The 12,421-nt window shown below is 56.3% G+C and overlaps 1 protein-coding gene across 8 annotated transcripts in view; it reads left to right on the forward strand.

Annotated features, from left to right (window-relative positions):
- The window catches only part of BAIAP2 (BAR/IMD domain containing adaptor protein 2), an 81,061-nt gene that overhangs the window by 18,159 nt on the left and 50,481 nt on the right, over positions 1-12,421 (forward strand). For 6 of the 8 annotated variants that reach the window (XM_016933119.4, XM_016933120.3, XM_009433491.5 and 3 more), the window contains 2 exons: positions 887-962; positions 4,588-4,674. In XM_016933119.4, coding sequence (XP_016788608.1) covers positions 887-962; positions 4,588-4,674 — 163 coding nt within the window. Of the gene's footprint in view, positions 1-68; positions 674-886; positions 963-3,221; positions 3,297-4,587; positions 4,675-12,421 lie in introns of those variants that run through there. The other 2 variants (XM_054670746.2, XM_016933121.4) reach the window with 2 other exon arrangements.

Here is a 12,421-nt window from a genome sequence, read left to right on the forward strand (position 1 = left end):
TGGGTGGGTTGGGGCCCCACAGCCTCCTGCTTGTCTGTGACAGGGCTGGGCGGCTTCCCTTCCTGTGATCCTCAGGAAAGATCAGGATCACATCATAACAAATGACCGGAAGACACGGGAGGTGGCTGAGCCGGGGGTTTCTGTTGGAGCTGCTCCCTGGGCCCTTGCTGGCAGGGGCTGGCTGTTGACAGTCAGTGTATGTTATGCCGGTAGAATTCTCATTTGGTTGTTGTTTGTGTGTGCCTGTTTTTATCCCTTGTAATTAAAACATTTATTTGGCCTTCGCAGTGAAAATCTAATTTCTTGAGTCTAAGAACTGCTGATCTTGGCACCGAGATGCCCGTCCGTCGGGCAAACAGACCCGGAGCCGTTGGATTATTCATAGCATGGCATTTGCAGATCAGGCTGCAGTGGCGCTAATCAGAGCTGATGTTTGGTAATTGATGTGTTGAGCAGGATTTTAGTGGGAGGGGGGTGCCGGCGTCGTTGAGCGATTGTGTATGGCCGGTGGGGGGCCCTTCTGGGCTGACTCAGCCGCGCCAATGGGAACTGCACCTCGGCAGCGGCGCGTCTGAGCGCCAGTTGTATTCTGCCTGCTGCACCATGCAAATGCGCTCCTTCAGCACGCAAACACTCCTCTGCGGCAGGGTTTCTTCTTACCCCCTTTGCACAGGTGTGAAAACCGAGGCTCAGGAAGGTCATTTTCCCAAGGACATTGATCAGGGGCATGGCTGGGATTTGAACTTGGGAAGCCCACCTTGAGCATTTGTGGTGTCGACCCCCAGGAGGGGTGCCTGCTCTGGGTTTTCTCCTCTGTGTTCGGACCATTCGGAGTCACCAGGGTGACCTCTGCCAGTAATGCTGTTTCTTCTCTGCTTTCTTCCAGACCATCATGGAGCAGTTCAACCCTAGCCTCCGGAACTTCATCGCCATGGGGAAGAATTACGAGAAGGCACTGGCAGGTGGAACTGCGCCCGGGCCCCGTGGGGTGGGAGCTGCCTCCTGAGCTGGTAGAACTGTGCCCGGGCCCCGTGGGGTGGGAGCTGCCTCCTGAGCTGGTAGAACTGTGCCCTGGCCCCAAGGGTGGGAGCTGCCTCCTGAGCTGGTAGAACTGTGCCCGGGCCCCGTGGGGTGGGAGCTGCCTCCTGAGCTGGCAGATGGACTTGGGCACAGCCTGTGGGGCCTGGTCAGGAGCGAAAGGAGGTCTTTTGTTCCAGCAACAAAGCTGGACAGCGGCTCTGAGTGAAGGTGTAGCCCATGCATTCTGGACTGGGTCTGCTGTCACTGTGGCAGCACGCCCCTGCCTGTGCGGGCTGCTCTTGTCCTGTGGCATCTAGAGACGGGAGGGGTGCGGATGTCAGTCCCTCAGGATCATGTAGAAACTGTGGGATCAGGGCTGGGATGAAGCTGTTGGTAACTGCAGCAGCTTCGGGTTTGAGAAATGAGCGAATGCCCTGCAGCTCCTTCTCACAAAGAGCCGGGACAGAGGGTGTGGGGGACTGGTGGCTGGAGGGACATTCCATTCTTCCCACTGTCTCCCTGAGACGCTTCCCATCGCCCCCACCCCACCCAGGCACTCCACTGCGGGGCCTTGGGTGCACCTGGGTCTTTCCGTCCTGGTGGGGAGTGGCTTCCTTGTTGCCAGATGCCCTTCTCACCTGCCCTGTTGGCCCCGCAGGCGCCCATGGCTGAGTCCTGCCATGGATGGGGACTTGCTATTCTTGGGCAGTGACCCCCAGTCTCCCTGTACCCTCTACCGTGTCTGTCCCTGTAACTGCAGCATCTTCATGGGCAGAGTCCACGTCCCCAGCAGGGAGGAGATCGTGTGTTTTCCGGGACACGCGCTGCGTCTCCGCCGGCGCCTCCGGCTCCTCCACCGCTTCCTGGTGTCGTGGCACCCATGGGTTGGGTGGAGTTGGTTGTCCAGTTTTGGTGCCAGGTTAGAGGTGGCAAGGAGGGGGCAGAAGTTGGTCAGCTCTCGTTCCTTTTTTTTTTTTTTTTACCACCTTTACTCTGTTGTCACCTGGGGAGAAAGCACCCCAACCGAGAACCTGGCAGAAGGCCTGTCCCTGGCACTGCCCTCCTTCTCAGCTCCCCAGGTGGACCAGTTGTGCCCGCCTGCCACGTCTAGTTGGGGGTGGCCTTCATGTTTCCTTGTGGGCATGAACGGGACAGGGAGCTCCCTTGGGCCACCTCCTGTTTGCACCCGGCACCCTGCAGGGGCCCCCATGGCTGCCCCAGGAGCAGCCTTGTTTCTCTCCACCCTGCCCCTCCTCTACATCCCTGGGCCCGGGGTTGCACCCGAGGGACCTGCTTATCAAAATTGTCTTAAAGAGCTGTCCTTCCTCCAGCGAAAGTCTGCAGGGTGTTTTTTTGGGTTTTTTTTTTTTTTTTTTTTTTTTTGAGACGGAGTCTCACTCTGTTGCCCAGGCTGGACTGCAGTGGTGCTATCTTGGCTCCCTGCAAGCTCCGCCTCCCGGGTTCATGCCATTCTCCTGCCTCAGCCTCCTGAGTAGCTGGGACCACAGGCGCCTGCCACCACGCCCGGCTAATTTTTTGTATTTTTAGTAGAGACGGGGTTTCACTGTGTTAGCCAGGATGGTCTCGATCTTCTGACCTTGTGATCTGCCCGCCTCAGCCTCCCAAAGTGCTAGGATTAGAGGCGTGAGCCACCACGCCCAGCCGTCTGCAGGGTTTTCATGACAGTGGAGATGCTTGGGCTGTGGCAGTGACCCCCGTCCCCCAGCCAGGAGCTTCTTGGATGAGGTAGTGGAGGTTGGCAGCAGAGCCTGTGGCTGCTCTGAGGGTCGGCGTGGCCTCCTGGTGGAAGTTGCACCTGGTTTGCTTCCCTATGGTGCACCCCAGTTGTTGGGCAGCTTCATGGGGGTCCCAGGGAGAGCTGCCTTTGCCTCTGGCCTGAAATGTTGACGCTGGAGAGAGGCTCCCGAATCAGAGTAGGAAGGCTGAGGCCCGGCTCGAGGTGGGTGCAGAGGGCTTCCAACTGTGGTGACCCCATGATCTCTAGGCACAGCACACGATGTCCAGATTCTCCGGGCCCAGCTAAGTTCCGTGCCCTGTGAATGAGACCAGTTGTTCATCTCTTCCCAGCTGGGTCTGAATCTTGGGCATTACAATGAGAATCCAGAGTCCAGATGATCCCACCCCTGGAGATGGGGGCTGGTCTTGCACATTGCAGACTGACGATGGCTTCCTTTTTCCAGAGCCACTCGTCTGTAGGACACTTGGTGACCTCATCTACGGTAGAGTCTTCCGTAGCCCTCACGTGGCTCTCCGAGGTGTGGGTTTCTTCCCCGTCGTCCGCACACGGGGAAGTGGTGTGGATGCCGCTTTCAGTGGGTTGCGGTGGGGGCTGGGGCCTGTGTTCCCCTCCTCTGGGTGAGCAGGCACTTTGGCCCTTTGATGCCACCAAGGCGTGGGTTCCTTTCGGGCCTTTCCGCTCCTGTTTGGTTCCTCATGAGGGCGGCGGGGCTGAGTGTGGAGACTTGGAGCTTTACTTCCTGCTCCTGCTTTTCTTGATGGCCTGGTGGGAATGAGATCGGCCGTCCAGGCAGCACCGCCACCTTAGCCGCAGCCAGCCGCCCTGGAGTCTCACTTCTGCTGTTGCGTTTTTCTGCTGTTGCGTTTTTCTTTTGTTTGAGGCAGCACACCCCTCCCAGGCACAGGCCTTCATTCCTCTGTGGACGTGGTCTCGTGCCGCAGAACAAATTGCGCGCTTAATTGAAAAGTATATAAATAAAATCTGATAAAGTGCCCAGTTATAGGCCCCTAAGTGGGTTCTGTAGAAAACGGATTAGAAATTGTAATTACACTGCTCTCCCGGGCCCTGCCCCGCCCTTTCTGCGGCCTGGAGGTCAGGGCGGGGCTCCCTGTCAGGTGGAGGAGTTTGCCAGGCACTCCCTGGAGTCCCTGAGGAGGAAGCCCAGGCTCTTCCAGGAGCCTGCTCCACCCCTGTGGCTGTGGAGGAGTTCAGCAGGCCCGGAGCCCTTCACACCCACTTCTGATTAGATCAGACTCTGCCTCTGAGATGCTGGGAGGCCCCTCAGGCGGCGGCAATACCAAGTAATGCCTTTAGCCTCCTTTGATCAGCTGTGACGGGCGTCCTGGTCTGAGACTGCGAAGCAATTGGAAATAGTTCTCCCACTCCAGGCTCAGCTTGGGGATCTGTGGGGAAATGGCTTCCTACTGCCCAGCTCTGCAGTTTCCTTGCCCAGGGTTGGTTCTTTGTCTCATGAAATACAGTTAGTACAACACTCCCTCCCCCCGGCCCTGCCTGGTAGCACGTGATAGGGATCAGCACTCTGCAATTTGACTTGAATAGCTCAGGACCTGAACTGGTACGTTGTGTTCTTACGAGTCAAGGGAGCTCTCATGATTGGGGTGAAACAAGAATATCAACAAGAGATGGGTTCTGTCCAACCCAGAAATCACAGCGAGTTGAGTGTTCTCCCAGCTTGTCTGGGCAGGAGACAGGGTTGGGCCTGTGCGTGCCAAGACTGCCGTGTTTTTGCTGGGGGTCTTGTCTGTCCCTCGTGGAGGAAATAACTGCTCCCTTTTCTTCTCTCTCAGGTGTGACGTATGCAGCCAAAGGCTACTTTGACGCCCTGGTGAAGATGGGAGAGCTGGCCAGCGAGAGCCAGGGCTCCAAAGAACTCGGTGAGACCCCCCGCCTGGTAGTCGCCTGATGCCCTCAGGCAGCTCTGGGGCCCTGTCCTGTGTCCAGCCGCTTTTTGATTTGGGATCAGGTTTTGCCTGTCAAATAGGAAAATATTTTAATGACAGTCACCCTGGGAGCTGCCTTGAGGGGCACACCCTGCTGAAAGTGGGCGGTGGGTCCCCGTCCCCTGAGGCGTGCAGCCTGGGGTGAGGACAGCAGGCAAACCCACGTTTAAAGGTGTTGCCGGCAAATTGGAGCAGCTGACATGGGGGTCTGTGTGATTGGATGATGGGATTAGATGGCGTGGGAATTCATTCCTGGTATTAAAATGAGCAAAAAAGGATGCAAGCCCACGTGTGGTGTGGCCCTGAGGAAGACACCCCAGCAGCGTGAGCAGGTGGATTTCCTGGCGGGCAGGTTATGTTATTGATGCTTTGTCTGTGTTTAGCAAATTTTCTGTGATCGCTCCTATGACGTCTATGTCAAGGGACACAGGGTGAAACCTGGAAATTCAGGGCCCACGTGGTGGTGCTGCAGGCGTGGCTTAGACGGAGTCCATGCTTCCACAGTCCCCTCACCTAGCAGGGTGGTGCTGAGGTTTCCTCTGCCCGCCTGGGAGACCCCGGGCCGGCTGTGCCTGTGCTCACTTGCTGCTCCCAGAGCGGGCTGTGGCCGGCAGAGCGGCCCTTGACGCACAAGGAAGCCTGAGTCGCTGGAGAAACCACTTGGATTCCTCTTCCCTCTGGTCATGGAGGACAGGATGCTCACTCTTGACCGTCTCCCCGTGGCCACCGATCTGGGAGGTGGTCTGCAGGTCTGGAGACCCTCTGATGGGGAAGAGTCAGTATGACTGGTCCTGTTCCCTTCTTTCTACTTTTCTTCTCAGGGACTGATAGCCCCCTTGACTGACAGAGGCCCTGGCTGAGTTGGCAGGCGGTGGGCTGGGGGGTCGTGGGTTGCTCTGTGTCACTTCCAGCTCCCAGAAGAGGCTCCGTCTCCCTAATGCTGAGGCTCTGGGGCTGGGACCCCAGGAACCCAGCTTTGCCTGTCCAGGCCCCGTTCTCTCCAGTTCACTCACGACGTCCTGCGCCGGGAGGCAGACCTGCCGGCCGCGCTTCCCAGCCCCCTGCGGACCCTCATCGGAGCCCCCCCAACGCCCCCACAGGCTGTTGCCTTGGGCAGGCCCGCTGGCGTGTTTGCTGCAGGTCTGGTGATTCCCGGGCGGCTGGAGTTTCTTGAGGCACCGCTGTGCTGACAGACTGGGGAGGAGAGGAGGAGGCACTCTGGGCGGGGTCCCCGGGCCTCCACAGACTCAGCCTGGAGGATGACGTGTGAGTTGCATGGTGTTAGGGTGACGGAGGCTGAGACTCCAGTGCAACCAACAGCAGCCTGCCTTGGAGCTCCTGGGCCCTGACCGGGTCTTCAGGGTTTGGAGAAGGGCAGAAGCAGTGGGTGTCTGTGAAAGGGGCATTTTCTTTTTCATTAGAGACAGGGTCTTGCTCTGTCGCCCAGGCTGGAATGCAGAACTATCGTGGCTCACTGTGGCCTTGAACTCATGGGCTCAAGTGATCCTCCTGCCTCAGCCTCCCTAGTAGCTGGGACCACAGGCGTGTGCCACCACGCCCAGCTGATTTTTTATTTTTAATTTTTTGTAGAGAAAAGGTCTTACTATGTTGCCCAGGCTGGTCTTGAGCTCCTGGGCTCAAGTGATCTTCCCACCTCAGCCTCCTAGACTGCTGGGATTATAGGCGTGAGCCACCACGCCTGGCTGAAAGAGGCATTGTCTCACCATAATTAACCAGGTGTGGAGGAGATAAGGTGGAGGACCAGGTGCCTTCGCCCCTTGGTCGCGTGAGGGTCTGCCCGTGGGGAACTCCAGGCTCTTGTGGCCCACAGTGAGGGGTGGGTGGGTCCGAAACGGGTGGGATTCCAGAACTTCCTATTGGCGGAGTCCCTGGTGGTTGACTGCAAGAAGGCGCTGAGCCCACATGGGCACGAGGAGGAGGAGGGAAGCTTCAGGAGAGAGGGAGACGTGAGGGCTCTTACTTGGATCAGGGAGCGTCTGTTTACCTGTGGCCTTTTGGAATCTCTCCCTGGGCTCCTCCTGGAGCGTGGAGCCCCGCTGTGTGCATCTGCATAGGGCCAGCCACATGTCAGCCTTGCTCTGGGAGTCAGGTTTTCTTCCCGGTAACAGCTTGATTGACAGAATTCACATGCGATACAGTTACCCCATTAGAGTGTACAGTTCTGTGGCTTAGTGTATTTACAGTGTACAACCATTGCCCCATCTAACTCCAAAGCATTTTTATCACCCCAAAGCGTTTTTAGCACCCCAAAAAGAAATCCCATACCCCTTAAGCAGTCCCTCCCTCATCCCCACGCTCCCAGCCCCTGGCAGCCACACCACTGTGTCTGTCTCTCTGGACTGGCCCATTCTAGACATTTCATATAAATGGAGTCATACGGTGTGTGACCTTCTGTGTCTGACCCTTTTCCCTGAGCACATGTTTACCATCCATCTGTGCTATAGCCCGTGTCAGGGCCTCATTCCTGTTTGTGGCTGAACGATGATCCATTGCATAGGAAGACCCATTTCATTTATCTGGGGTTGCTGTCACCTTCCGGCAGCTGTGAGCCTGTTTTCATCTCTCCTGGGCATGCACCGAAACTGGAATTGCCGGGTCAGATGGCTGGGAGTTGAGTTTTTATGAAAGCAACACATCCTTGTTTCAAACAAAGTCAGCCACTTCCCACCCTCCTAGTGTGGCCAAGTCCTACTGCACAGAGGCGGCTCCCTCGGCTGCGTGTCTAAGAGGGCAGGTTTATGCCATTCCTCCTCCTCCTCCTCTACCTCCAACAGGGCCGGGCGCGGTGGCTCACACCTGTAATCCTAGCACGTTGGGAGGCTGAGGCAGGTGGATTGCCTGAGGTCAGGAGTTCGAGACCAGCCTGGGCAACATGGTGAAACCCCCATCTCTACTAAAATACAAAAAATTAGCCGGGCGTGGTGGCACGCGCCTGTAATCCCAGCTACTAGGGAGGCTGAGACAGGAGAATCGCTTGAACCTGGGAGGCGGAGGTTGCAGTGAGCCGAGATGGTGCCATTGCGCTCCAGCCTGGGAGACAGAGCGAGACTCCGTCTCAAAAAAAAGTTTAGACATCATCGAAAGGATTCTTATTACGGAAGATGTGGACTTAGCCTTTTTATGCTGTCCCTTGCCCCACCCAGTATAATTATCACAATATTTGCTTAAACTCATGTACGGTGTTATCTGATGATATCAATTCTTTTCATGGCTAAGGCAGATGGTGTATTATGATGACTGTTTGTACAACTTCATCGAGGTGTCTCAGTGTCCAGTGTGATGAGTTTTGACGTGTGTACACCTGTGAAGCTGTGGCCACAATCACAATGGTGAACTTGTCTGTCTCTCGAAGAGTCCTCGGGCCCTCCCTCCCCATCTCCAGGCAACCACTGATCCGCTTTCTGTCACTGTAATTTAGCATGCATTTGCTGGAGTTTTACATACATGGAACCATACGGCGTGTCTTCTTTTTTTGTCCAGCTTCCTCGGGTGTGCGTGGTTATTCTGAGCCGCCTTCCTGCTGCGCGCGTCAGGAATTTGTTGCATTTCGTCGCTTGCAGGGTCCTGTTGTGCGGAGGTGCCACAGTTTGGCCGTACCCTCATCTGTTGATGGACACCTGGGTGTTTTTAGCTTGGGGCGTTCCTAAATTTTCATTTCCTTAATTAACTGATGTTGCGGAGCATCTTTTTGTGTTTTTGTTCGCCTCTGATCTCTCTTGAAGTGTGTGTTCGAATCTTCTCCCTTTGTTTCACTTGGCTTTTGTCTTCTTAAGTTATGAGAGTCCTCTGTATACTCTAGATGGAAGTCCCTTGCCAGGAATCTATTTTGCACATATTTGCTTCCAGTCTGGTGGGCCTTTCCTTTTTGTAATAGTGGTTTTAGTTTTTTTTGAGACCGAATCTCACTCTGTCACCCAGGCTGGAGTGCAGGGGTGCAATCTCGGCTCACTGCAACCTTCACCTCCCAGGTTCATGCGAGTCTCCTGCCTCAGCCTCCCAAGTAGCTGGCATTATAGGCACCGGCCACCACACCCGCCTAATTTTTGTATTTGTATATTTTTAGTGGAGATGGGGTTTCACCATGTTGTCCAGGCTGCTCTCAAACTCCTGCCCTCAAGTGATCTGCCTGCCTCGGCCTCCCAAAGTGCTGAGATTACAGGCATGAGCCACCGCACCCAGATCTGTAATAGTGTTTTTAGAACAAAAGTATTTAATTTTAATGAAGTTCAATGGACTGATTTTTTTTTTTTTTTTTTTTTGGTATTACAGTTTTTTGGTATTATAGCTCATGGGTTTTTGTTATTATGGCTCTGTGGTATTTATTATGACGCCTTTGCTTTTCTGGAGTTAATAATGGCCTCGCGTTTTGGTTCGCTTCGTTTTCAATGCGCCATCACGAATTTCTCCCCAGAGCCTCAGCTGCACCCTTGCACTGGCTTTGCTGTTGGCTGGGAGGTCAGTCTCTGTTTCTTCTCCTTTTGGAGCCTCCCTGCTCCCTCGTGGGCTGCTTGGCCGTGCAGAGTCAGCTTCTCCTCCTCCCGGGTCAGAGCCCCGTGTTTTCTGGGTCCTGTGTCTTTACTGTTCCTGTATTACTCCCACCATTTGGGGAATTGTCTTTTTCTTTCCTTTTTTTTTTTTTTCGGTTAGGTTTCTGAGTGGGTGAACAGGGAATGTGTTTGAGCCACTATGTGTCTGCCATTGTCTCTGCCTGGCGCTGGTGGCTTAGCTGCTTTGGAGTTTGCAGGTGGAAGATGCTCTGTGTTCAGAGTCTGAGGGCCTCACACCGTTGTCTTCCAGCTCCTACCGCTGCTGTGTTCAGGGCCACCTTGGTGCTGATTTTATGTGAGTGTTACTTCCCCCCCGCCACCCCCGCCAGCTCTGGAGATGTTTGTGCTGGGGTGTTAGGAATTTCCTGCCGATATCTTTCCTGTGGTGGCAGGTCCTGAGAGGCTTGTGAACAGCGTCACTCCATGATTGAGAGTGGTGTGCAGCCTCCAGGGCCCACAGGAGCGGGGACCTGAGCGAGGAGGACTGCAGGGGTCAAGAGGAGGGGTGAAGGAGAGGGGCAAAGGGTGTGTCCAAAGGTGTGAGGTGGACAGAAACAAGAGGCTTTTGCAGAAATGTGAAAGGTCTGGAGCGTATGAGGGGGTGAGGCTGGGAGGGGAGGCAGGGCTTTGAGGAGCCCAGGGCCTTGTAGAGATTCCAGGCTTGGTGCCACAGGAAGATGGATTTGTGCAACCTGCCTTTCTCACTGTGTCTTAGGGTCCATCTGTCATCTGTGTTCTTGCCACACGCGGATGCCTTCGTTTTCACTGCTGTAGAATATTCCATAAGCGTGTAACAGTTTCTCTGTCCTCCTCGGTGAGCAGTTGAGTTACCCCTGGTGAGTTTTTCTAGATGAGCTCGAGGCCCAAGGGGCCCTGAGACTGAGCTCTCCTGCAGGATGAATTCCACAAGGCCCCGTGGGGTTGTGCAGCAGCCACTTGGGCAGTAAGTGAAGGAGGCGTTCGTCTCACTCCCCAGGCCGGGGGCTCAGCAGTTGCCCTGGGAGTTTTGCTTTCTGTGTTTGCAGGCTGTGTTATTAAGTGCGTGTGTGTGGGTGTGCCTTCCTGAGCTGAGCTCTATTATCGTGAGGTGGCTTGCTCTGGTCCTGAACAGTCTTATTTTTGGTTCGTTTGGTTGGGTGTTGAGTTTGTTTCCTGTTCTTCCTCTTCAGCCCCGGGGACGTTGCTCATTTCTGGTGACCTTCTCCTCCAAGTGTCCTTGCTGCCCCAGGATGGGAGGATGGAAGGTGCTGTCCCTGCTCTCTGGGAATGAGCCAGGCCCTCAGTGGGTGGAGCCCCTCCCAGGAAGGCAGAGCCCTGGTCTGTGCTGGGGTGGGGGTGCTCAGCTTAGACCAGCCCCTTGCTTGGCCGGGAGGTGGTTTTCAGTGATTTGGTCCTGACACCTGGCCGAGCAGGGCCCCAGCCTGTCCTCTCTCTGCTGGCCTCCCACCCGGGCCCCTCTGGGTGTGGCCTTGTGGCCATATGGGGCCAGGGTTGCCAGGCAAGCAGTGGTGCCAACCCTGGCTGCCCTTCTTCCTCCTCTTCTCATTCCTTCCCCACTTTGATTCTTCGCACCTTTTCTTTCCCATGTGGCACCTGCTCTACTCACAGGGCAGTCTGCCTTTAGTCCTGTGGGTCTCTGTACCTGCAGCTCTGGCCCTGTAGTGCCCACAGCCGGGGAGGTGGCCTCGGGCTATGTAGCCCTCACGGGGAGGTCCTGTCTTCAGCCCCGTCAGGATGACGAGGATTCGGCTGCACCGACTCCCGGCTAATCACTGTGGATGATGCTGCCCACTCCCCCTTTCCCTGCAGAGCCCTGAGCTCTGTTCTCCTGGGAAGAGTGAGGGTCCTGGCAGCACCCCCTCACTGTAGCCAAGCGTGCTGCTCCAAGTGAGCCCCAGGTCTCCGGAGCCGGGAGCCAGCCTTGGCCTGCGTGAGCTTTTATGCTTCTGAACCAGAGCCTGGCCCAGGGGTGAAAGCCCAGAGAGTCTTTTTTTGCTTTAAATGAGCAGCTGGGGCTGTGCCTTTGTTCTCTCTCCTGGAGTGAGGAGTGGCTGGGTCAGAGCCGGCCTTTGGTGATGTGGGACTTTCTGTACCTGTGGCTCTGGCCGTCTGGCGCACGGCTGGGGAGGCAGCCTCGGGCTTTGTGGCCTGCAGACCTCACAGACGGAAGGGCCTCCCGTCTTCAGTCAGAGACTGTTTTTTCCCTGCAGTGAAAGAGTTTCTGCAGTTAACTCTCAGGGCTTTGCTTTGATATGGCAAGTGCTTAGTCAGGGAATGGAGTGGCAGCTCCAAGTTCCGGAAGCTTCTCACAGCCCTTCTAATCCCCTAGCCGGCAGCCACCCACACTTGGCTGTCTGCTGGCTGACTGGTTTTCCAATCCCCACCATGGTGTTTCTCCCTTCCAGCTCCGGCAGGCGTGATTCCGGGGCACACCCACTGCTCTCAAAGCCCCTGACCCAGTGCCTGGGTTAGACTTTTCCCAGGGGCGTCTGCTCCTCATCCTCTTGGGCTTTGTGCTTGGGTTGACTGGCAGCTCGGGGAGATTGGAGTGGCCGGCTGGATCTGAGTCCCGTAGGTCAGTCGTGGCATGTGTAGACACTCAGTGTCCCTGTGGCCCAGGAGCAAGCCTGGCAGGTGACCCGAGGGAGGGCGGGCCCATCCTGGTCACAGAAGCAGTGCTGTGCCCGTCCCGGCCCCCTGCAGGGGTCCAGGGTCCTGAGCTGAGAGCCTCAGGAATCTGGGGAATTTGCTAAGATGTGTGAGTGGCTCCTCCTCTGTTTCGGGCACCTCCCTGGAGGCTGGCACCACCAGGGGCTGGTGTGGAGACCCAAGGGCGGAGGGCAGGGCAGGTGCTCACCATGCCGCTGGGCCGTGGGGGTGCCTGGGTGGACGTGGCACTGGTTCTTTGTGCGGGTGGAGGACAGCTGTCCAGTCTGCCTCACCGACAGCTGTGGTTTGCAGTGCCCCGTGACTGCACTCCTGAGCACACCCCTCCACCCCCTTGCTGCTGACAGCTGCCTATGGCCCAGGCCCTCTCGCTCCCCCACCCGAGGCTGGGCACACAGAGCTGGGCTGAGCCTGGGTCTATGCTGGCCAACGGGAGAGGCAGATGG

The sequence above is a fragment of the Pan troglodytes genome, chromosome 19 (assembly GCF_028858775.2).
Source record: "Pan troglodytes isolate AG18354 chromosome 19, NHGRI_mPanTro3-v2.0_pri, whole genome shotgun sequence".
NCBI classification, from domain to species: domain Eukaryota; kingdom Metazoa; phylum Chordata; class Mammalia; order Primates; family Hominidae; genus Pan; species Pan troglodytes.